Source organism: Astyanax mexicanus, chromosome 24 (assembly GCF_023375975.1).
Source record: "Astyanax mexicanus isolate ESR-SI-001 chromosome 24, AstMex3_surface, whole genome shotgun sequence".
Classification (NCBI taxonomy): domain Eukaryota; kingdom Metazoa; phylum Chordata; class Actinopteri; order Characiformes; family Acestrorhamphidae; genus Astyanax; species Astyanax mexicanus.
The window spans coordinates 18,068,087-18,093,737 of NC_064431.1; the positions used below are offsets into that span (position 1 = coordinate 18,068,087).

Sequence of the window (25,651 nt, forward strand, 5' to 3'; positions counted from 1 at the left end):
TTAAAGAGCTCCAGAGCAAAAAATACTGCTGATGGAAAAAACTCACAAAGGCCAAATTCACATTAGCAAAAAACATCTTAATGAACCCCAAGACTTTTAGGAAAATATTCTGAGGACAAAAGTGGATTTTTTTGAAGGTGTGTCCTGTTACATCTGGCATAAAAACTAACACAGCATTTCAAAATAAGAACAGCAAAGCATCAGTCAAACATGGTGGTGGTAGTATAATGGTCAAGGCCTGCTTTGCTCCTTCAGGACCTGGATGACATGCTGTAATTGATAGAACTATAATTTTTTTCTGCTTCCAACCTTCCCAAAATCCTAAAGGAGAATATCCAGCTTTTTTCTCAGTTTGCGACCTTAAGCTCAAGCATACTTGGGTCCTGCAACAGGACAATGATCCAAGACACACTAGCAAGTCCACCTCTGAGTGCCTAAAAGTTTTTGAAATGGCTTTGTCAAAGGTCGGACTTATATCTGATTTATGTGCTGTGGCACAACTTTAAACATTCATCTGTTCATGAGTGGGCCAAAATTCATACACAGAGATGTGAAAAACTTATTGCCAGCAAATGCTCGATGCTGGATGCTGTTTGTGTTTGTGATAAATAATTTGGTCTTTTTAGCTATTTATTGCCTTTATAAGTTAAATACGTTTGACAAATGCCTTTTGTTTTCTCCAAATATAAAGATATTTATAAAAACAATTAGAGGTGTGCCAAAAAATCGATTCACATAAGAATCTTGATTCTCATTTACTACGATTCAGAATCGATTTAAAATGTCCCAAAATCGATTCTGAGGGGCGGGTTTTAGACTGATTTTGGGCTGGGTATTTTTGTTGGACCTGGCAACCCTGGGGATAGGGCTTGTCCCTTCAAACGGAGATCTTCCAGACACACACAGAGCGTAGGTGTTTGAGAATCACCGGTAAGATGGCAGAACAAGCACTATATTACCTTAGATTAACGTGTAGTTTCAATGTTTTATGGCAGAATGCTTCATAACAAGCATAAAAAAGATCGCTAGTAGTTAGTTTCAGTAACTGTTAGCTAGCTAACTAGCTAACTTTCCAGTTCCACCTTAAATAACGCTACAGGTGGCAGCGGGCTGCAGCATTTAAGGCGGAACGGAAAAATACAATAAGCTAATCAGAGCTAATTTCAGCTCCTCATCACAGAGGAATTAAGGAATGGACAATATGAATTAATTTCTCCACCTCCTGCCCCCTTTCTGAAGAAATACAACGACCTTAAATTAACTAGTTAATCAGCAGCTGCTCCTGAACTTTAGCGCTCCACTGCTATCATCACATCAGCCCAGCAGCGTCACCTACACACCACCGCTAGTAGCCTGGTAATAAAGCAGTGTTATTTATTATTTATTTATTGTTCATTAACGTCATTGTGATATCCCAGTGATTCCTCTGTCACTGAGGACCCACATTCCTGCACATTTTATTGTTTTTGTAACACATTACCTGCTCCAGGACCAGTGTATATTATGGAGGGTTTTTTTTCAATAAGATTCATAAGCCAGAAGCAGAAATTTTTATAATTCAAATCGTTTTGAATCAAAAATCGATTTTGAATCGAATCGTGGCCCCCAAAATCGGAATCGAATCGAATCGTGAGATAGTAAACGATTCCCACCCCTAAAAACAATATCTTTAATTATTATAACTAGATATTTTGTACATATTGCCCATTCCTACACGCTGCATAATTTTTGTTAATGTTCATTTCAGTTGATGAGGAGCCATCATTTTCTTTAATTAGCACTGTATTCATGTGTACTTTGATCAGTGTTTATTTCTTTACTGTACGTCATTCAATGATAAGGTGCCTAAAGATGATTTCAGGCTGCAGTTCTTTCCTCTCATGCTGAAGTGTGTGTGCCTGTGTCTATGTGTCTCTCTCTTATTGTATATTATTGATTTTTTCCCCACATTGTCAAGGTAACTTGCAACTATATGACATTAAAATCGATGAATTATTAAAATATAGTTCAATACACTTAAGAATCAGTCTGAGCACAGGAGAATAAATAAATAAAGCGCTGTTGAACCAGCCCACCAAACCAATTGGCCTGACTTGGCTTGTCAAAACTCACATTATCAAATTATTGTACAATATTTAGACATAACCTTAATATTTTTGCTGATCTTGATTTTGAACATTAGTTTTTCTTGACATTTAAAGTTCATTATAATGAACAAGCTATTATGCTGACTTTGTTTAAAAATGAATAAACTAATAATTAACATTACATATACCAATAAGAATACATTTTATTTATGTTTAATTTGATCAGGATATTCAAACATTATAATCCAATTCCAAAGTCAGAATATTCTTAAGAGTTAAAAATTATTTTTAAAGTGTGTAACTGAATTAATATGCTATAACATTATTATTATAATATTAACATATTAATATATTATGACAGAAAATGATCTTAAAATGATGATAATATCATTGATTCTACCACAAAATATCATCCAAACAAAAATCATCAGTTATCGTGACCCTTATCTCGGACCCTTTCACTGTTACTGTGGCTTACCTTCAGAACCCGCACTCCTCCTCCCAGACACATCAAGGTCAAAGCAGCGCTGGTTAAATATGCCGAGTCAGCCCGCCGGCCGAGCCCCCAGTGGCTGGGGTGGTCTCCTGGGTGCGGGAGCAGGAGCAGGGCTGGGGTAAACCGGGCCTAATTAAACAATGGAGGCAGCAGCTGCTGCTGGACCCGGCTGCGCCCGTTTTTTGCAGCCGGAGCCGACGCTGTCTTGAAAACAGCACACATTTCAGACTGTGTTTTTGGTTTAAAAAAAAGCGTTATTTAATGTATTTAATTATTTTTTTCTTTATATTTTGTGTAATTGTTTGTATTTGTATATAAACTGCTGGAACACTCTAGATTAATTTCATTTTATAGTGTAGAATCTTCAGTTCTGTTAATGTTATTATAAGATATTGTTGAATGTCATGCCTTATTATACCAGGTGTGGCCTAAAGGGGTGTAAAGCCCCCAGCATTGAGCTGTGTGCTTTCTATTTATCCATTGGATTTTAGCAAGGTTAATACAAAAAATGTGCATCCAGTCAAAGAACTGTATATAAACCGGGATTGCACAGTCGGACCCGACAATCTGGAGTTTGTGGATGGTTTTGATATCTTAAGAACTATGGCCAAGTTATGATGCCAAAAAACCTGCAGAAAAAGAACAATAAGATTAATCGGACAAGAAAATTAAAGATGTTATCTCAAAAGTGTTCATATTCATTACTTTAGTAAAAGTATGGATACTAGGGTTTTAAATACTTCTGTAGAAGCTGAAATATCAACTCAAGTTTTTTACTCAAGAAAAAGTATAAAAGTACTGGTTTTAAAACTACATAAAATATAACAATAAAAGTAATGTAAAGGGGGAAAAATGCCAATAAGAACAAAAATGTAGGCCACAGAGTTCTATATGCAGTAGCCCCCCTCCCTAAAACACAATTTTTTCTCAAAGCCATAATGACTATAATGTTATATTAAATTGTTGATGTTGAAAAAATTGGCATGCACTAGGCTCCCTGTTACAGCTGCTTATGTGCCCATTGAAAATGCATGCATTTTATTACAATGCAAATATATTAAAGAAGCATTTCACTCAAGTTCTCTTGAGTCTCTTCATACTAGGCTACAATAGGGTGTCGGAATTGTATATGTTTATACTTCTCATCCAACCACAATCAGATTCACTCTATTTGGATGAAGAGATTTGTCTGGATAGGTTCTTTTTTTAACAAGCTGAAATAAAATGGGAGTAAAATGTTTTTTTTTAAATGTAAGGAGTAGATGTAAAAATTAATCTGAAGAGTAATTACTTCTGTAAGGTATAGATATAAAGAATTTCTACTTTCTACTAAGTATTTGTACTTTATTACTTGACACCTCTGAACAATATAGATATGTACAATCACAATAATAATAAAATGAATATATACAAATTGTATATATGTTTACAGGCCTTATTATAAGGTGCACTATCAATGAATGTCTAGTTTCTGGTCCATTTCATACATAAAGTGCACCGGATTATACGATGCCATGTTTCCCTCTATTTCAGCAGGTCTCACCGCTGGGTTACAAAACTAATAAAAAAAAACCCCATTATACTCAAAAAAGTGCTGGATGTTAATCTACACAGATTTTTCTCCTGAAAACTCTTTATTTGAGTGAGTAAAGCGCTTCCGTTTATTTACAGTAAGCTTAGTTTTCCAATATTTTCAAAGGCAGTTAGCAGCAGCGCTAGCCGTGGCTAGCAGTGCTTAGCGCTAGTAAATGCTGCCTAATAGTGCCTCACTGAGAAGCCCTGAGTGTTTCAGTAGGCCAGTGCAATATTAGCTAGCAGTTCGTCCCCTGTAGCTTGTTTTAACACAGTAAACACGCAGACTACAGTCCGAGAATACTCACCTCTGAATGGCGAAAGAGCTAGAGCTGCAGTTAGCGGCTAATGCTAATACTGCTCCAGCCTCAGTGCTGAAGAACTAAACTGAAGCTTCTGTGTTCTTCAGTGCAGTGGTTTTTACTGCTCCTTACAACCTGACTGGTAAAATTCATACATAAAGCACACTGGGTTATAAGACACACTGACAATATTTGGAGAAAATTAAAGCATTTTAAGTGCGCCTTATAGTGTGAAAAATACGTTAATTTTAATATGAGATAATTAGACATGTAGTTAACGTTAGCTTTCTAAAGGAAACTGAAGAAATGTGCTGAGACTCTGAAGTTAAGTAGCTTAGTCTGTCATGCCTGACTGTAAACAGGCAGAGAGAAAATAAGAGACACTGCTGGGATGTAGAACGAAGCAGTAAAATTTATTGAAATAAACAACAAAATAAACAATATAAAAGAGGACTAGTGCAACACACTAAAGTAGGGCAAAACTGAAAACAAATATAAACACTGACAAAGTAAACGGGACTGGGCCAAAAGAAACAGGGACTAAGGAATAAGTGGAACGGCCAAAACAATAAAACCAGGAAGTAGTAAGGGGAATGGGGAAAAACAAAGGGAGCACTAGACTACAAAATAGCAAACAGAAAACTACTAAGCAGAGCTTAGGAAAATGGCTAGACTAAGAAAGTAAACAGGGCAAACAAACAAAACAAGAAATAAAACAGGGATACTTAGGCCGGGAGGAGTCCAAGGAAAAAACAGGAACTAGGGAAGACAGGCTTGGGAGATAGAACGCTTTGTAGAGTAGCAAACAGGCTGGAACCACAAGGAAACACAGACCATGAGAGCGACCAATACTCGGCAACAGCAGAGAGGAGCAGCGTGCTTATAAGCAACTCTGCCCAGGTGAAGCTGATCTCTAATCAGGGCTGGATGACTGCATGAGCGTGCCCTGATTAGAGGAAGTCCATATATGGGCATGGAGTGCCTCTCAGAGTGTGTGTGTGTGTGTGGGTGTGTATGTGTGTGTGTGTGTGTGTGTGTGTGTGTGCTCTAATTAGGGGAAGTCCTTATTTGGGCATAGGGTGCTTGGCTTGGCTGGACGGGCCTGACAGTACCCCCGAGGCGGCCGGGAGGACCCCCGGACGGGTCGGCCCGGACGATGGCCGACGGAAGCAGAGACAGGCCCGAGGGTAGGAGGCGCGTAGGAACCAGTGGAGCTGGGTGTAGAGCAACGCGAGCGCGGGCCAGACCGTCTGGGAAGGGATCGGGCTCCCCGAGGGCGACCACGGGGCCTGGGAGCCGGCCGGTCTGGGTGTCGAACATGGAAGTCATGGAGGAGGTCGGGGTCAAGGACTTGGGAGGCCGGCACCCAGGAGCGTTCTTCGGGACCATAGCTTTCCCAGTCAAGAAGGTACTGCAGCCCACCCCCACGCCGCCGGGAGTCCAGCACCTCTTTCACCTTGTAGGCCGGGGCTCCCTCCACCTCCAGGGGCTCTGGAGGGGTAGCGCTAGACGTGGCCTCGTCCAGCGGACCTAGGACAACAGGTTTGAGCAGTGAGACATGAAAGCTGTTGTGAACCCTTGAGTATCGGGGTAATTGAAGCTTATAACACACATTATTGATTTTACTGAGAATGGGGTAAGGACCGGAGTACTTAACTTGGAGCTTCTTTGAGGTCTTGTCTCCGGTCCTCAGGTCCCTTGTGGCCAGCCAAACTCGGTCCCCTGGTTTGTAGTCTGGATCCGGTCCCCGTCGACGATCAGACTGGGCCTTGTAGCGTCGCAGGAAAGCCTGAATGTGTTGGTGGGTGGATGACCAGACCTCTTCACAGCGCCGCATCCAGTCGTCGACAGCGGGTACAGGGGTCTCCACAGCAGTCCAGGGGGCTAGAGGAGGCTGGTAGCCAAGATAGACCTGGTAAGGGGTCAGACCTGTGGTGGTGCATCGCAGGGAGTTCTGGGCCATCTGGGCCCAGACCAGGAACTTGGACCAATCCTTTGGATTCTGGTGACAATATGAGCGCAGGAATCTCCCTAGTTCTTGGTTAGTGCGCTCACACTGGCCATTGCTCTGGGGATCATAACCTGACGTAAGGCTGACACTCACCCCCAAATGTTGACAGAAAGCCCTCCAGACTCCGGATATAAACTGGGGTCCACGGTCGGATACGATATCCTCAGGAGTGCCAAAGTTTCTAAACACCTGGTCGACTAGGGCTTGGGCAGTTTGAAGGGCGGACGGCATACAAGGAAACGGTACAAAGCGAACCCCCCTTGAGAAACGATCGACAATAGTCAGGATTGTGTTATAGCCCTGGGAGCTGGGGAGATCGGTTACGTAATCTACCGCAAGATGGGTCCAAGGGCGTTCTGGAATGGGAAGTGGCATGAGCTTGCCTGCGGGTAGAGTCTTTGGGGTTTTGCATTTTGCACAGACGCTACAAGATGACACTACCTTATGAATATCAGCCCTCATACCCTCCCACCAGTACTTTTGAGAGAGAAGGTGATAGGTCCTCCTCTCTCCTGGGTGACCTGATGAGGGTGAAGTGTGAGCCCAAATGATTAGCTGGACCCGAAAGGGGACAGGGACATAGGTCCTACCCTGGGGACATGCTTGGGGAATAGTGACATCCTTAAGGGCCTGGGAAAGTTCAGTGTCCAGGTCCCACTGGATAGCCTGTATGCTAACGCTGGTGGGCAGGATGGGCGCTGAACTAGAGGGAACAGGGCAGTCTTTCTGGAAGACTCGAGACAGGGCATCTGCCTTAGTGTTCTTGGACCCTGGTCTATAGGTTATAGAAAAAGAAAAACGTGAAAAGAAAAGGGACCAACGGGCTTGACGAGAGTTGACAATCTTGGAGTTTCTGAGGTGTTCCAAATTCTTGTGATCGGTAATACCTTGAAAGGGGACGACGGCACCCTCTAGCCAGTGCCGCCACTCACCCAAGGCCAATTTCACGGCTAGAAGCTCACGGTCTCCTATGCCGTAATTTTGTTCGGCTGCACTTAACTTGCGTGAAAAAAAGGCCACTGGGTAGAGTCTGTCACCCTCCCCATGCCGCTGGGAAAGCACAGCCCCTACTCCAGTGTCAGAGGCGTCTACCTCTACCACAAACTGTTTCTTGGGGTCAGGATGCTTCAGGATAGGAGCCGAAGTAAAAGCCTGCTTTAGGGCCTTGAAGGCCTTATCTGCCTGAGGGGTCCAAACAAGCTTCTTGGGAGCACCCTTGAGGAGGGAGGTGATGGGTGTTGCCAGGGTGCTGAAGCCCCTAATAAACCGCCTGTAAAAGTTGGCAAACCCTAGGAAGCTCTGGACGCCCTTCACCGAGGTAGGTGTGGGCCAGTCCAGGACAGCCTGCACCTTCTCCTGGTCCATGATCACCCCGTCTGCACTAATAAGATACCCCAGGAAGGACACTTGGGACAGATGGAATGCACATTTTTCCAGTTTAACATAAAGCTCATTCTTGAGCAGACGGCTTAGGACTTGGCGGACATGGCCTACATGGGACTGGAAATCTGGGGAGTAGATTAGAATGTCATCTAAAAAAGCAATTACAAACTTTCCTAGGAACTCCCTGAGAACATCATTAATCAAATTCTGAAATACAGAAGGGGCATTAGCTAAACCATAGGGCATAACCCGGTACTGGTAATGGCCAGAGGTGGTGAGGAATGCAGTCTTCCACTCGTCTCCTTCTTTTATCCTGAGCAGGTTATAGGCACTTCGGAGATCGAGTTTAGTAAAGACCCGGGCACCCCTAAGCTGCTCTAAAGCTGATGGAACCAGAGGCAAGGGATAAGGGAAGCGCTTGGTAATAGCATTAAGGGCCCGGTAGTCAATACAAGGGCGGAGCCCACCACCCTTCTTCTTGATAAAGAAAAAACCGGAGGCTACTGGGGACCTGGATGGCTCTATGAAACCCTGAGCTAGGGCCTCCGTGATGTATTCCTCCATGGCTCTCTCCTCCTCACCAGTCAAAGGATAAACACGGGCCTTAGGGAGGACTGGATTGTCAACAAGGTCAATGGAGCAGTCATAAGGACAGTGAGGAGGAAGTTTGGTAGCCTTTTCCTGACTAAAGGCCCCGTGGAGGTCTTGGTATTCAGGGGGAATGGTTACAATGTTTTGGGGCTCAGGACTCTCTATACTAGTAGAGTGGACTCGGACTGGGACCCGGTGAAGGCAGTGGCGTTGACAGTATGGGGACCAGGCTATGATCTCCTTCTCAGGCCAGGAGATGTGGGGATTATGAGTCATTAGCCAGGGAAGACCCAGGATGAGGTCATGGTCGGTTTGGGGCAGGATTAGGAGACGGATCTCCTCAGTGTGAAGACTCAAAACTGCCAGAGACAAGGGCTGTGTGACGTGGGTGATAGGTGCTAGACCCAGGGGTTGACCATCCAGAGCGGTGACACGGAGAGACGGCCTGACAGGTTCTGTAGGTATCTGGAACAGCTCCACCACCTCCGCACTGATGAAGTTGCCCTCTGCACCACAGTCTATCAGGGCTAGAACAGAGAAAGTCTCATTTACGCAGTGAATCTGAACAGGCAACAAAAATGATTTAGAGACCAACCCCCTGGTTGCAGTACTCACTACATTAGCGCGTGGAGTAAACTCCACACGCTGTCCAGAAGGTTGGGCACGGGCTCCTAATGGACGCAGTCCACAATCACGCCTAGCATGATTAGAGCCTCCACAATACAAACAGAGTCCCTCTCTGAAACGGCGCTGGAGCTCCTCAGGTGACAGTCGACGGGAACCCAGCTCCATAGGCTCCGGTGTAGGTGGCGTAGGCTTAGTGCTTGACCTGTAACCAGTGGCATTACTATGGGTTGCTACAGCGTTACGTGCCTGTATGGGGTTGGGAGCAGCTGGGCGGCTCAAAAGCTGATCCAGCTTTATGGACATGGAAATGAGCTGGGTAAGATCTAGCTCGTCATCTCTACACGCCAGCTCTCGCTGGACCCGTGTGCTCAACCCATGACGGTACATAGCTAGAAGCGCGTTTTCATTCCAACCGCTTCCAGCAGCGAGCGTCCGGAACTCAAGCGCATAGTCAGACACAGAGCGACTGCCCTGGGTAAGCCGTAGGAGAAGCTCTCCTTTAGCCAGTCCCTTCCTGGGGTGCTGAAACACAGCACGGAACTCCTCTAGAAATGATTGCAGGGTTCTCCTTTCATAAAGGGGGTAAACAGCGGTGGCCCATTCCAGAGCTCTGCTAGCGAGACAGGAGACTACGAAGCCGATCTTAGCTTCATCAGTGCCGGTGGGTTGGTTCTTAAAATAGACCGCACACTGCAGCAGAAAGCCCTCGCAGAGTTCAGGATCACCATTATATGTATCGGGTCTACTGACCGGATACGTGTGGGTAGGGACTGGGACAGGGTCAGGGACACTAGGCAGGTCTACCGAAGTTTTGATTAGTGTCGCTAGGTCTCGAATCTCACTGGCTAGTCCAGCGACCTGCTGTTGTTGGCCTTCCTGGTGTTGCGCCAGCGAACCAACAACCTCTGAAACGCGAGACAGCGTTTCCTGCTGTTGACCCAGGAACCGTCCTTGGGTCTGAACAGCTGTACTCAAGGCTTCCATCCCAATGGTCTCAGGGAGGGCCGAGTATTCTGTCATGCCTGACTGTAAACAGGCAGAGAGAAAATAAGAGACACTGCTGGGATGTAGAACGAAGCAGTAAAATTTATTGAAATAAACAACAAAATAAAACAATATAAAAGAGGACTAGTGCAACACACTAAAGTAGGGCAAAACTGAAAACAAATATAAACACTGACAAAGTAAACGGGACTGGGCCAAAAGAAACAGGGACTAAGGAATAAGTGGAACGGCCAAAACAATAAAACCAGGAAGTAGTAAGGGGAATGGGGAAAAACAAAGGGAGCACTAGACTACAAAATAGCAAACAGAAAACTACTAAGCAGAGCTTAGGAAAATGGCTAGACTAAGAAAGTAAACAGGGCAAACAAACAAAACAAGAAATAAAACAGGGATACTTAGGCCGGGAGGAGTCCAAGGAAAAAACAGGAACTAGGGAAGACAGGCTTGGGAGATAGAACGCTTTGTAGAGTAGCAAACAGGCTGGAACCACAAGGAAACACAGACCATGAGAGCGACCAATACTCGGCAACAGCAGAGAGGAGCAGCGTGCTTATAAGCAACTCTGCCCAGGTGAAGCTGATCTCTAATCAGGGCTGGATGACTGCATGAGCGTGCCCTGATTAGAGGAAGTCCATATATGGGCATGGAGTGCCTCTCAGAGTGTGTGTGTGTGTGTGGGTGTGTATGTGTGTGTGTGTGTGTGTGTGTGTGTGTGTGCTCTAATTAGGGGAAGTCCTTATTTGGGCATAGGGTGCTTGGCTTGGCTGGACGGGCCTGACATAGTCAGTCAAAGCTAGTCCATGCTAGTCACTTCCTTAGCTTGGAACATTGTTTATTTACTCTGTATTATTTATAAACAAATGAAATATGGTACTGTATGAAAGTTAATTTACTATACATAAAAATACTCTTGGAAAATGTGCCGTTTAATAATAATTTACTATTTTATAAAATATATAATAGGATTTTACTATATTTTACTATAAAATATTACTATTTCCTCAGACCAACCTTTAAATAGCATTTAGTGGCTAACAAGAAGAAAGTCGCATACAGCTAACATTTACTGTAATTATTTTTCCATAATTGTCTCTGTCTCACACTCTTGCTCTCTCACTTTTTCTCTTTCTCTCATTTAATCTTTCATTCTTTCTTTCCTTCTCTCTCACCCTCTCTTTCTCAACCTCTATCTCTCTTTTTCTCTCTTGCGGTGTGATGTGTGTTGGGGGTCTGCAGGGTCTCTTGGGAGGTGAGGGCAGAAGAGTTCGTGGAGAATTTCCACTACAAAGTACAAAAGAGCTTTACACACCAATACCCTTGCCAGCACACACACACACACACACACATACACACATATACTGCATAAGAACAAACACATCCCCTCCCCACAGCTCTTTCACTCACACACACACACACACACACACACCAGTCTTTATTGCTGTTTCTTATCCAGTGTTTTTAACAGTGCTGTATATGTTTGTGTTCTGCAGGGTGGTTAAAGAGGAAATCTCAGATGATAATGCCAAATTGCCCTGCTTCAACGGTAGAGTGGTATCATGGGTAAGTAGAAATATATTACATAAGTTAAAAATGTTACATAACATCACAATAAGGCAGATAAACCAGGCGAAGGTACAGTCATTTCTCACTCAAATAATCCATTAATACAATACTAGTCAAAATTGTAGGTTAATAGTAAATACTAATATTAAATTATGAAAAAAGCATATAGAATTACACAAAAATGTGTTAAAACAAAACAGAATATTCTTCTAGGTAGGCACCTATTGCTCAGATGACAGCTTTGCACATCTTGGCATTTTCTCAGTCACCTCTATGGAATGGCTTCAGTTAACAGATATGCTGAACATCAGTAGTTAATTTCTTGAATTTCTTTTTCAATTAATGTGTTTGAGAGCATCAGTTGTGAAGTTGTGAAGAGGTAGAGTTGGTATACAGTGAATGACCCTATATGAATAATGTTATAATCCATATTGTGGCAAGAACAAATCAACTAAGTAAAGAAAAAAATGACTTTAAGAAATGAAGGTCAGTCAATCTGAAAAAAAATTAAGAACTTTAAAAATATCCTTAAGACCATCAAAATATGATGAAACTGCCCCAGGAAACAAAGACCAAAGGTTACCAGCTTCAAAAAAGTTAACAGCACCACAGATATGAGCACCGTAATGTTTCACAGAGTATTTTGGTTTGTTGAACAATTAAGTTTACTACATGACTTCTTATGTATTCCTTCACAGTATAGATTTACCATGTAGAAAAAAAAACATTAAATGAAAAAAAAAAATTAAATGAAAAAATATGTCCAACCTTATGACTGATTCTGTATATAGTCATGATACTTACCATATAATAAACAGTATCATTGCCCCTTTATTCCACTGATATAATAGAAGTACATTAAAACAATAGTTGCACCCAGAATAAAGTGTAAAACTGTGATGCTATTTAAAATAAAGATAAAAAAAACAATAAATGCAAATAATATAACTCTCAGCACTCCTAATGTCAAAAGCCTCTTAGTCCTACTGCTCACTGCTGCTGCTGCTGCCTGTAGCTCTGTTCTGATTGGTGGTTCTGCTCGCTGTTGATGCCTGTGTTCAGTCATCCGGATCTGTCTGCATGATGTGCTCCATCAGGTTTTAGGACAGGGATGCTCACTCACAGCCCTGGGGAACTCATGCTCTGCACATTCTTAGGTTGTCCCTGCTAAACCACTGGCAACCCGTCTCACCAACAGCTTCATAATCAGAAACTGAGCTTAGTACTGTAAGATTAGAAAGAAAAAAACAAAACAGCGTACTTTCCTCAAACTGATAAAAATGATCTGTGTATTTTTCACAGCTTAGACAAAAGGAAAATCTGCAATATTATAATAGATAGTATTATGTTTTTTTCACACTATAAGGCGCACTGGATTTTAAGGCACACTGTCAATAAATGTCTATTTTGTGGTCTATTTTCATACATAAAAGCACTGGATTATAAGGGGCATTTTAAAAGACACTATATGGAATTTATAATTAAGGAGGTCATGCAGCTGGGTGGTGGTGGTGGGTAGCTAAGTAAGTTAAGTAAAGCTAAGCTAAGTAAATAAAACTGTTCTAGAAAAATACTTTCTTTTAAAGTCAAACGAGCACTGGATGTAAATCTACACATACTGTATTTCTCTCCTGAAAACTGTTTATTTGGGTGAGTAAAGCGCTTTTGTTTATTTACAGTAAGCTTAGATTACCACATTTCATTAGCATTAGCCGCTAACCGCTCCAGCAGTGCTAGCCAGGGTTAGGAGCTGGCTACAGGCTGATAATACTCACCTCTGAACAGGGAAATAACGGTTAGCCGCTAATGCTAATGCTACAACAGCCTCTGTGCCTCTGGAGATCTGAAACAAAACTCCTGTATATCCCTGCAGTTTGGCTCCTTAATATAATACCTGACTGGTAAAATTCATACATAAGAAGCACCAGATTAAAAGGTGCACTGACAATATTTAGGATTTTAAGTGCACCTTATAGTGCAATAAATACGGTATTATGTTATAATAATTGACCATTTTTAAAACAGCTATGAGTGTGAAGAACCTGTAAGCTGGTAAAGAACCTTTTCACTTTCAATTTCCTTGAACCTCAAAGGTTCAAAGGATTTTTCACACATACAGCAACACCATAGCCATCACTTAGCAACACCATAAAGACTGCCTAGCAACCGATTAACAACAATCTAGTTGTAGTCAATTAACAACTTAGCAACCACTATCTAGTATAGCACCAATTAGAAAGAAATGTTCTTGAATGGAGTTTTAAAGCTATGCTGTTGTGGAGTTGCTGACGGTGTTATCCACTACTCTGTCAGATATAGGGCTGGGTATCGAATTTTGATACCAAAAAGGTACCGACTGAAATGTCTCGGTAATACAGAGCTCCGCAAGGTCTAAAAAAATTCGGTTCTTACTTTCAATACTTTGCATGAAACAAAAATAAACGTTTCAAACAGAGTGTGCACAGCCAGGTTTAAAAATCTCTCTCTCTCTCTCTCTCTCTCTCTCTCTCTCTCTCTCTCTCATTGAGTGATATAATTTCATTTTGACAATCTAACACTATAGAATTTATTTACATTTAAATACCCATTAATGAATGCTTAAGAAATGTGTAAAATTGATAAATGCTTAGGAAATAATGTTTAACATTTGCACTGGTAATTTTAATGTTTTTGTTTGTTTTAAGTAAATAAAAAAATGCCTGAATTATATAGTTTTTACTAATATATTGAGCAACCAATTATTATCCTTTAAGAATAATAAATAATAGAAGATATTTAAACACGTATTTCAGTAATGCAAAATATCTAATATTATTTTGGGTCTAGAGTGGATTTAAATAAAAATGACTCTAAAAACTAAACTTCATCCAGCAACAAGCTTAGGAAAAACATTTATAGTTTAAGCTCAAGTAATGATGTTGTTTATGTTCTTAATAAAGCACCACAAACAAGCTGATTGTTTGTTCCAAGAAGATCTGAGATTGCTCATGTCAGCTGTTAAATTAATACTTTATTATGTGTGAGATTAATAGTCACATTTTGTATTTTGTATTTGTTTTTTGTTACAATTAAGAAAAATGTACAGAAAAAATATTGTGTGGGTATCAAATTAAAAGTATTGTATTGGTATCGAACATTTTAAAATTATACTCAGCCCTAGTCAGACATTTATTACCAAAGAAAATAAAAACATTAAAAGACAAAAAACACAAGAAAATAATCCCATTGATTAGAATTGAAATGCTTTCTCGCAATTTATTAGATGAACAATGCATTTATGTTATAATTTGTATACGTTTGAAATAGTAATAATGAACTAATACCTATAATTCATGCACAAACACTTATATATAGTACCACAGTTGCAATATTGTAATATCATGATAAGGCTATATTAATATGTTTGTGTTGTTTGTATTTAGCTGGTTCTGGCGGAGAGCTCCCACACAGATGGGATGTCGGTGTGTACCGACAGCCACGCTGAACTCCCTCCACCCTTAGAGAGAACTGGAGGCATCGGAGACTCCAGACCACCCTCTTTCCAGTAAGTAAACTCCACCTACACACACACAGCACACTTTACCTACACGCACACACACACACACACACACACACACACAAACACAATTCACCTACAAACACGCGCGTGCATGTGCTCACACACATTCCACCCACACATCAGCGTACACTACAGTTTTCAGTCACTGGGTCCTGCGCAAGGCATGTTGCGATGCTCATTGCTATCTTTCTACCGGCAAACAATTTATTTTCACTCTTCTTTCTCTGCGTCATTTATATAGCAAAGACACTTATAAACACTATATATAACAACGCTGATTGGCGTGGTGGTCTGGAAGTGAGGGGTACTCAGGTAAATTTGTGGCATATTAAAAATTTTGGCAACGGAAAAGACAGGTGCACCACTGACTGATTAAAACCCTAATAACAGTAAACCACCATATGTTCATTGCTATGTTGGCAACGCAGGTGCACCATGCACACATCCCCAGTGTGCATACATCCCCACTCGTTACACACACATTGACAAGCCGCAGTGCACAAATCAAACTTTGACATTAACCAATATATAGAATAAATAAAATACCAATCCACCAAAATTAGAGTGCACCTTACTCTTTAAAGGAATAGCAAGTGACACACTGAGCACAATGAGCTGTGCAAGGCATACTTTTCCTGATGTTACGATAGCAACAACAAACTAACACGCCCTAAATCAAACTTTGCGGTGCATGCTTAATGATTCGCCTATAGATTGCTAAAATAGGGCCCACTGTCTGTATTGTAGCTAAATGCTACTAGTAATAACCTGGAAAAAGTGTTTTTTTTAATGCATAGCCAACATCACTGATGATGATATTAATATAATACACACCAATCCCAAACAATGCTTATAGCCAGAATTAGGGAAACTAGTAATCCATTTGGCAAAACAGCACCATGCAGTGTTAATTATAAGATAAAATATAAGAAATAAGAAAAAAAAAGGAATAAACATTTTTATTTAAATTTAATACAATATTTCTGACTCTAATGTGTATATGCTGCTTTCTGGTAGGTTAATTGAGGGTTGTTCTACTATTTTGGCCAAAACCTAACAAATAAAACATTTAATACAAATATCAAATTCCAGACACTGTTATTTGCAGGTTTTCATGAATTTTGCCAACATTTTTCACCACTTTTGCATTTATAAAGATGACTTTACACCGTTCTGGTTGCGATTTAATTGCGTCATCAAAAACGTCATTGTTCAGTAGAAACTATTCTGTCTTTATAATTAATTTAGCAAACACTGAAAATAGTTTTAACCAAAATTCAACAGCCAAACATTTGCTGAATCCCACAATTATGGTTCATAATCTTATAATCAGTAAATGCTACACCCTATTATTGTTCCATCCGCCATCTGTTGATCTCTAGTACAGGTATATGGCCTTGTTGTCACTGCAGAGTCACAGATAATAGAGTAGGAGAGAGAAAAGAAGGATGCCCCTGATTCACTCGTCTGTAGAAATAGGGCACAAATACAAATAACAGCAACAAAAACAGCCTGTTTATTTTAACCCTTTCAGACCATGCATGCATTACATCATGTATTTTCTTTTTTTATGTTTTGTTGCACATACTGTAACACTATTTGAGAGCTGTTGTCCATCAGAATAGACCTGGAAAAACGTTTAATAATTTTACTAATTTAATGTGATTTAGAACACTTTTTAAGTTTTTTTCTGTGGGTTATGAAGTAAAAAGGCTAAAATGAAATATAAAATATTACACACACAATATATATATTTTAGTTAACTGGATTTATTTGCTTTATAAATTGTGCATTACAGACAGAAAACAATATTCCCTCATTTTTTTCCATCACAGGAAATAATTTAGGGCTGAAAGGGTTAAAAGGCCTAAAATGAATAGAATAGTGTAAAATATCTAATAGGACCACAAAAGCCCTTATGATTAGTTTTTTTTAGTATTTATATATAATGTTATATGTATGTAAATGTTTTTTTTAATAATTCCAAGAACATTCTTATGAACTTCTTAGTGTGCTAAGTGTTTATTTTAAGGTTATTAAAAGCTCTTTTCTTAGGAACATCCAAATCCAACTAGTATGTAAGAGTGTTGAAACAGCATATACACTGCTGCAGGACAGCAGGGCATCAGGACAGCAGTGCTCCAGGACCGTGGAGGAGAATTACTGTATGTCCTGGTGTTTATACTGAGAGTGATGTTAGATGGCTCTCTGGTGGTGAGATTGTGAACTGCGCTGACTCTGAGTGTCTGTGATTATGTAACACACTACGCTTGCATGTCCTTAATTTTTTATAAGGGTGAACTGCTGCTCGCTTGGGTGCTCACACACTCAAACTGACGGACGCTGGAGTGTTTTGGTATAAATACGCTCTGACAGGAAACAGCGGTTACTCTGTTATTCTGAGCTGAAAACACATTTGCTCATGTTAATAGTTAAAGGGCCCAAATTGATTTTTTTTTATGTTTTTTTTTTTTTGCATGTGGCCCATAATGTTTTTGTGTGTTTCTTTATGTTATTTAATATATTTTAAAGATTATTAATTTATTTCGCATGACAGGTCACTACCTGTTTTATTCCTTAGAAAAAAGGTTTAGTATTTTGCCTATACTTTAAATAAAATGTATCATTACTTTTTCCTAAAAACATTGTCACCTTTAAAGGATAAAATAGATTTTATCCCAAGAAATGGGAGTATTTCTACTGGTCTGTTCAATATGTTATATATATATATATATATATATGAACATATGAGGAATCATGTAGTAACTTAAAAGTTTTAAACAACCCTAAATACCCTGTATACAAAATACTGTAAAGCATTTAGGTGGCGCTTATCTGGGGAGGTGTTTACTTACAGTTTCTGAGGCTGGTAGCTCTGATGAACTTATCCTGTGCAACAGAGGTAACTCTTGGACTTCCTTTCCTTGGGCGTTCCTGATGAGAGCCAGTTTCATCATAACGTTTTTGACGATCTGTGTGACTGCAGTTTAGGATACTTTTAAAGTAAAAATTCGGATTGACTGATCTTTATTACTTAAAGTTCTTTTTTTCAAGTTGAGGAGTTCTTGCCATAATATGGTTAAAAGCCATTCCAAGTGACTCTGCCTAATAAAGCTGACTGCCAAGATGTGCAAAACTGTCATCTAAGCAAGAAGTTCTACTTTGAATAATGCAGAATTTATGGTGTACTACACATTAGGGGTGGGCGTTATGGCTCTAAAATAATATCACGATATTTCAGGGTATTTTTGCGATAACGATATACTTGGCGATATAGGAAAACTAAAATAATTCATTTATTTCAGGAATATAGTATAATAGTATAACAGTATAATCATAATGTGGCAAAATTAATAATATAGCATAAAATAATATAATTCCACCTAGCTTGTTATGCTGTGTGAGCATATACTCGCCTCTATATACACAGCTAACACTGTGGTTAGCGGCTAAGCTAATACTACTTCAGCCTCATTGCTGAAGAAAAACTTTACTGAAACTCCTGTATAACGCTGTACTTCAGTGGAGTGGCTTTACCTCTCCTTACACCCTGACTGGATTATAAGGTACAATGTTGATTTTTAAGAAAATTCTTGGATTTTTAATGCACCTTATAGTGCAAAAAATGTGGTACTTTTAAAAGAAACAAACTAATGTGTGACTCAGTTGTTAGAATATCTTGTCCACACCTAGGAAAACTGCTTTCAATTCAAAAGAAATTAATATTAATGGAATTAATTAAATTGTGGACCATTTCTAGGGGTCTATTTATCTTGAAATTTTAATACAATATAAAGAATTATATTTATATTATGGAATAATAAGAATATTATAAGCATTCACAGTATTACACTGTGTGTGTGTGTGTTTGCGTGCAGGTCCTTGTTCCTTCACTTTACTAAATCCAGCGAATGAGCTTTACCCCCTAAGAAAGCTGCAGCATCCTGAGCAGCAGACGCATTTGTTACTTTGTGGAGTGACCCATTTTCTGCAGTGCATCATGGGTATTGATAGATGGAGCTGCTGAAGGGGCAGAACGTTGTGTGTGAAATGAGCAAAATATCGCCACAGCTGGACGGAGCTTCAGAGCCGCAGATATAGCTCAGTGCAGGTAGATTTCTTACCTGGATCAGTTTCTGCACAGCCTGAGGTCACTGATCTCTGAGTGATACACACACACACACACACACACACACACACACTCCCTCTCACACACACATATATACACACAGACACAGTCTTCCCCCATCCCCTCTGGGGTTTGGCTGGAGACAGGTGTAATAATTCTGTTTGATAAAACACAGATATATCAGTATTGTTATTGTGTTATTGTGTGGAAACCTGGCAACCCCCACTGTGTTTGTACAAATATTTCTTATCCCAGGACAGGTGAGGTTACGCAGGTCAGAGCTGCACCACTCTGCAGGCGTCGCTCTGTGATTCCACTCTCTTAACCATAGAAGCTTCTATGGATCTTATGTACTGTACGAGGTGCACGGGTTATATACTTAATTAATATTAATAATAACTTAAAAAATAACTGGTTAATATATTAAGGCAGTGTAGTAATATATGGCACATCAATACAGTAACTTAGAGTGTCACATTAACTGGGATCAGAAATTTTGTCCCAGAAAAAATTGTGACATTATTATTATATAATTATTATTATTGAGAGTAGGCTGACACTGAAATGTTTATTCTATTGATTTAATGGTAATTTAATTAGTGTTGCAGTGGTAGGTGTGTACATTTACTGTGTATGTTTTTTAAATACAAATATTGGGAAAAAATTGCATTACAGTACAGACATGATATGCATATCATATCACACAGCAGGGAAGGTTAGCCCAGTGATGTCATTCTGTTATCAAACATCAGTGAATAAAGCTCAGAATAACAGATAACACTGCAACTAACTTAATCCAACACCACTGAGGCTAGCTGCTGTGTCTGTGAGTATCACAGCTGAAACCTGTCTGTGCTCAGCTGTTAGCTTTGCAGTTAACTTGCATTTTTTTACGCTTAAAAAATAAATATACAGACATTTAACCCTTGCGGTGTTAGTCTTGTGGCTAATCCATGGTCAAATATCTGAATTATATTAATATTTGCAGAATAAAATAAAGACAGTAGTCTAGAATTTTAAGCAAATATATATATAACGCATCAAACTGTCAAGACAAAAGAGATACAGTGGCTTGCAAAAGTATTTATACCCCTTAAACTTTTTTGTCACCTTACAACCACAAACTTAAATGTATTTTATTCAGATTAAGTGATAAATTAACACAAAGAAGCACATAATTGTGAAGTGGAATAAAAAAAGATCTAGGTGTTAAAATCTTTTATGAAAAAACAGAAAATCTGTGATGTATAAAAGTATTCAGCCCCCATATCTATATAGTAGAGCCACCTTTCACTTTGATTATATTTTTTAGCTCCATTCATTTTCCAATAACTCTGACCAGCTGGATGGGACGGAGCACATGCCTCCTTTTGAGCTGCTGCTGATGAATCATTGCCTGAGCAGCAAGCGAGCTAGGAGGAAAGCACAGCGGCTAGGTGCCGCCCAGCACCACCTTTAAGCGTGATGGGGAGAGAGCGCCATCTACCCACCCGGAGGGAGCAAGGACAATTTTGCTCCCTCTGAGCGCCGGCAGCTGATGGCAAAGCTGCATGAGCGGGGGTTAAAACCGGCGACCTCCTGCTCATAGTGACCAGTGTTCCCCTTGCTCCATCTGCCAGTTTTTTATTTGATTCAAATTTTGAAAACCATGTATCAATTATGTGCTACTATGTGTTGGTCTATCAATTAAACTCGCTACTATTTGTTACTATTGATGGCATCTGTCACTGACTGACCTTCAGTACAGGGGTTTTCCATAGGCAGTGGCTTTATACTGTTCATATCCATATCAGAATTATATCGTATTTACCAAAAGTAAGCATTATATTGTGATATAATTTTTAACCATATGTTCTAGCCCCGATCCATAATAAAATAGCCATTGACTGGAAATGAAAAAGAAATATATTACATTACAGGTGAGTCTATATTAGGTTATACAGTATGTATAAGATATTCATTGCTATTTGCATCTTCCTTCTGTCCGTGGTTTTAATGTTATGGGTGATATTTTTCAGGAATTTGATAGCTATAGCCTGGGAGTATATACACATATACACTATATGTGACTCAGGTGTCCGAGCAGTGACATGGAAGTGTCATAAAAACAGAAACAGTATCCTGTGTAGAGAGTGATTTATGATTGCGAGGTGGAGTGAGTTACTGGAAGTGTCCTGAGGTCATTTCCTCTCCTGCACAGGTATGGGGGGGGGTTATGTGCAGCAGTGACAGAGTGTGTTCTTGTGTTACCTGAAGCTTATTTTGTGTGTGTGTGTGTGTGTTGACACGTTTTGCAGTGCCAACGCGCTGAGCAGCAGAGATGGCCTCGACACAGAGACGAGTGGGTCCCTTCTCAGCCACCGTAGAGAGAGGGAGCGGGAGAGGACCCGGCGGAGAAGAGAGGAACGTGAGTTCTGTTCAAACACAAAAACAACAAACCCTAAAAATTTGAGTATCATTGAAAAGTTACTTTATTTCAGTAATTAGATATATAGATGTATTACACACAGAGTGGTCTATTTTAAGCATTTATTCATTTTATTGTTCATGATTATGGCTTACAGCACATGAAAACCCAAAAATCAGTGTCCCAGAAAATTTGAGGATAAAGGGATAACTGAAAATCAGTTTATTACCTTTACTACAGTAAACTCAGTAATGCATGATTTAATAAGGCGCACGGTTCTGGCTAGGGCTGGTCGATACACTTGTAACACTTGTAACTCAATATGCTTGATATGAGAATGTCGAGAAACATACAGTATAATAAGATACCGTATTTTTCGGACTATAAGGCGCACCATATTATAAGACGCACTATCAAAGAACGCCTATTTTCTGCTATTTTTCCATACATAGGGCGCATCGCATTATAAGGCGCGTTAAGTGACACTAGAAAGGGTGCCTATATCAAAGTGAACAGGGGTGGCGCCATGTTTCCCTTCCCCCACCGGGGGTGGTCGCTTGCCGGTGGAGCGTCTCAGTATACAAAATATAGCTCTTTCAAAGTCAAACGAGTGCTGGATATTAATCTACACAGATTCCTCTCCTGAAAACTGTTTATTTGGGTGAGTAACGTGCTTCAGTTTATTTACAGTAAGCTTAGATTTCCAGATGTCCACTAAGGCTTGCTGCACCAGCGTTAGCATAGCTATCCGCTAGCACGCTAGCTAGTCACCTAAACTAGTAAAGTTAACCCAAACTTAAACGACAGCGTTACACTGAGTAATCCTGCGTGTTCTGGTAAGACAGTGAGATATTAGCTAGCGATTCGTCCCCCGTAGCTTGTTTTAACACGGTAAACAAGCAGATTACAGGCTGATAAAACTCACCTCTGAGAGAGTTAGCGCTTAGCATCTAGCTAATGCTAGCCAGGCAAAGCAGCACAGACTTACAGGCCGATAACTCACCTCTGAACGGTGAACGCTTAGCGATTAGCATCTAACTCTAATAATACTGCTCCAGCAGTATTAAAAGTGCTAAATTTAGAAAATACTGATCTCTGAACAGTGAAAAAGCTAGCTAGCTAAGCGGTTAGCATCTAGCTAATGCTATTTATTGCTGCTCCAGCCTCGGAGCGGCACGGCTCTGCACGGAGTGTGTGTTTACTGCTCCTTACACCTGACGGGTAAAATTTAGATAATACTGATCTCTGAACAGTGAATAAGCTAGCTAATGCTATTTGCTGCTCCAGCCTCGGAGCTGCACGGCTCTGGACTCTGTATAGCACTGAAACTCTGTATAACGCTGCACGGAGTGTGTGTTTACTGCTCCTTACAACCTGACGAGTAAAATTTAGATAATACTGATCTCAGTGAATAAGCTAGCTAGCTTAGCGGTTAGCATCTAGCTAATGCTATTGCTGCTCAGCCTCGGAGCTGCACGGCTCTGGACTCTGTATAGCACTGAAACTCTCTATAACGCTGCACGGAGTGTGTGTTTACTGCTCCTTACAACCTGACGAGTAAAATCCATACAAAAGGCGCACCGTATTATAAGACGCACTGTCAATTTTTGTGAAAATTAAAAGTTTTTAAGTGCGCCTTATAGTCCGAAAAATACGGTATATAATGAGAACGTTAACAAAGTATTAAATTAAAGTACCAGTGTTGATATATAAGACCAAAAACATTAAACACTGCATATTTAAAAAATACATACAGTACCAGTCATACGTTTGGACACCTATTCTCATTCAGTGTGTTTTTTTTTTTTTCTTTTTATGAGGTTTTACATTGCAAATCTAATAATGAAGGCATTAATGTTATACAGGAGCACATGCAGAATTATTATGTACAAATTAAATGAAATAAAGAAACATTGGTCCAAAATGTGTTTCCAAACTTTTGACTGGTACTGTATGCTCCTCCTTTAAGTATTATGTTTATATTATATCATTTACACAAGACTGCTTTTAATATATTAGTATTGATGGTATATTTATCAGCCCAAGCACAGTTGTAGGTGTTGGCATCTGGTGGACCAATCTGGCACACAGGACATTTAGGAGGTATTCATGGCTTGATCACATCCTGAGGATTGCAAATATTTCTACAGATTTCTCAAAAAGGATAAATAACACTATATAATAAAATCAGACTCCACTTTGTTTCACTTATTATTAATCCACAAGTTATTAAGCCCCCTATCACACCGGGCTGTGGGTGGGCTTCCTCTTTTCAGACTCCTGGCTGTGTAAGTTTGGATTGTTTATGAGATTTGATCAAGTCAAATTTATTTATATAGCACTTTTACCATAACTGCTGTTGTTGCAAAGCAGATTTACAGACATCTGGTAGCAGGACAAAGACATAACACAGAAAAAACTCTGGGAGAAACCAAGACCCAGCCACATAGATTTAATAAATTCAGGAGTACTAATTTAATCATAATACTAGAGAGCAGACACTTAGACAGTTGCTCCACTCTAGGTTATTAGGTAGTGAACTTCACAGCGCTAGAGTGGTGCAGCTGTTGCTCATCAAGTTTAAATTCCAGCAAGGGCTCAGTACTACATTTACTTTACACTGATTGGTCACTGGAAAGACATGCTCAGCATGACATGATCAACATTTTGTCCGTTAAGCTTGTGGCTTTTTTAGGTGTTGTGCTGAATTATGCCTCTCTGCCAGAATCTGACCCCCTTTAAGTACAGATGCATCCCGCATGAGAACGAGTGTCATAGATTTTCCTCAAATTCATTTAATTTCTGTTTAGGGATAAGGGTTAATCCACAGTTACAGTAGATACAGAAATTACCATCATAGTCTGTTGTGCCACTTCTTTTTCTGTTGTTTAATGGGTGACGATAGTCTCAAGTCTCAACTTTCTGAAAGTCTGAACTGTCCAGGGAAGGGTTTTTACTCTACAAACAAATCAGTTGAGTGTTCAGCTGATCCAGACTGAGATCATGTTTTGCAGGACATTTTGCACCTGCTATTTTGGTTTGGCGCAACAAGGTAAGTGCTCCATCAGCAGCCAGAGTCTGAGAGAGCACAATTGGCCATGCATTCTCTGGGTGGGTACAGTAGGTGGCGCTCTTTCCCCTCATCACTCCCATTGTGATGCTAGCTAGCACATGCCTCTGTTGGCTGATGTATCAGAGCTGGGGATCCAATGATTTCCTCCGAGCTTGTTGTGATGCTGCCTAGAGGTGCAGCATTTGACTTTTGCATGTACAGAGTCAAAAAATTGGGTAAAAAATGACCAAACTGTAAGTTAGGAGAGCTTTGGACTGTATTAATTTGAGTTGAGTCAAAAAACGCACTCTTAGCTGCTTAAGTTATCCTGTTTTGCTATTTTTTCAGTGTACAGATGTGTATGTGAACACACAACTCGAAATTACTCACACTACTGGAATCTATTTGCCCATTCCAGCCCATTCCAGCGTGGACGTGTGGCCGCCGCCATTTTTACTGACCCTTTAGACAGGAAACACTATATTTATCCATCGACCCACCCTACCCCATGTTGTTTTGGCTCCCACCCATATCCTACATCCTTGCTTTCACTTATTTTAGAGCACTGTCTCATGACTGCTTACAAACAGTGCCCAGATTAGTCCTGTCATACTAATTACATCATTGATTTATTGCACTGGATTATAAGGCCCATTTTAATTGACAAAAGTAAAGAACAAGGGTGTCGCCGTGTTTTCTAATTTAGTAGGTCTTGAGTAAAAAAAAAAAAAAAAAAATTATTTCACAGTCAAACGAGCGCTGGATGTTAATCTACCCAGATTTCTCTCCTGAAAACTGGTTATTTGGGTACGTAATGTGCTTTCGTTTATTTACTGTAACAGATGTTCCAAATCATATTGCAGTTGG

The 25,651-nt window shown here is 40.2% G+C and overlaps 1 protein-coding gene across 1 annotated transcript in view; it reads left to right on the forward strand.

Moving 5' to 3' along the window:
• dvl1b (dishevelled segment polarity protein 1b) overlaps positions 1 to 25,651 on the forward strand; it is a 71,149-nt gene that overhangs the window by 9,260 nt on the left and 36,238 nt on the right. Inside the window, exons 2-4 of the mRNA XM_022682675.2 lie at positions 11,565 to 11,634; positions 15,060 to 15,181; positions 21,623 to 21,732. Of these exons, the coding sequence (XP_022538396.1) occupies positions 11,565 to 11,634; positions 15,060 to 15,181; positions 21,623 to 21,732 (302 nt within the window). The remainder of the gene's footprint in view (positions 1 to 11,564; positions 11,635 to 15,059; positions 15,182 to 21,622; positions 21,733 to 25,651) is intronic.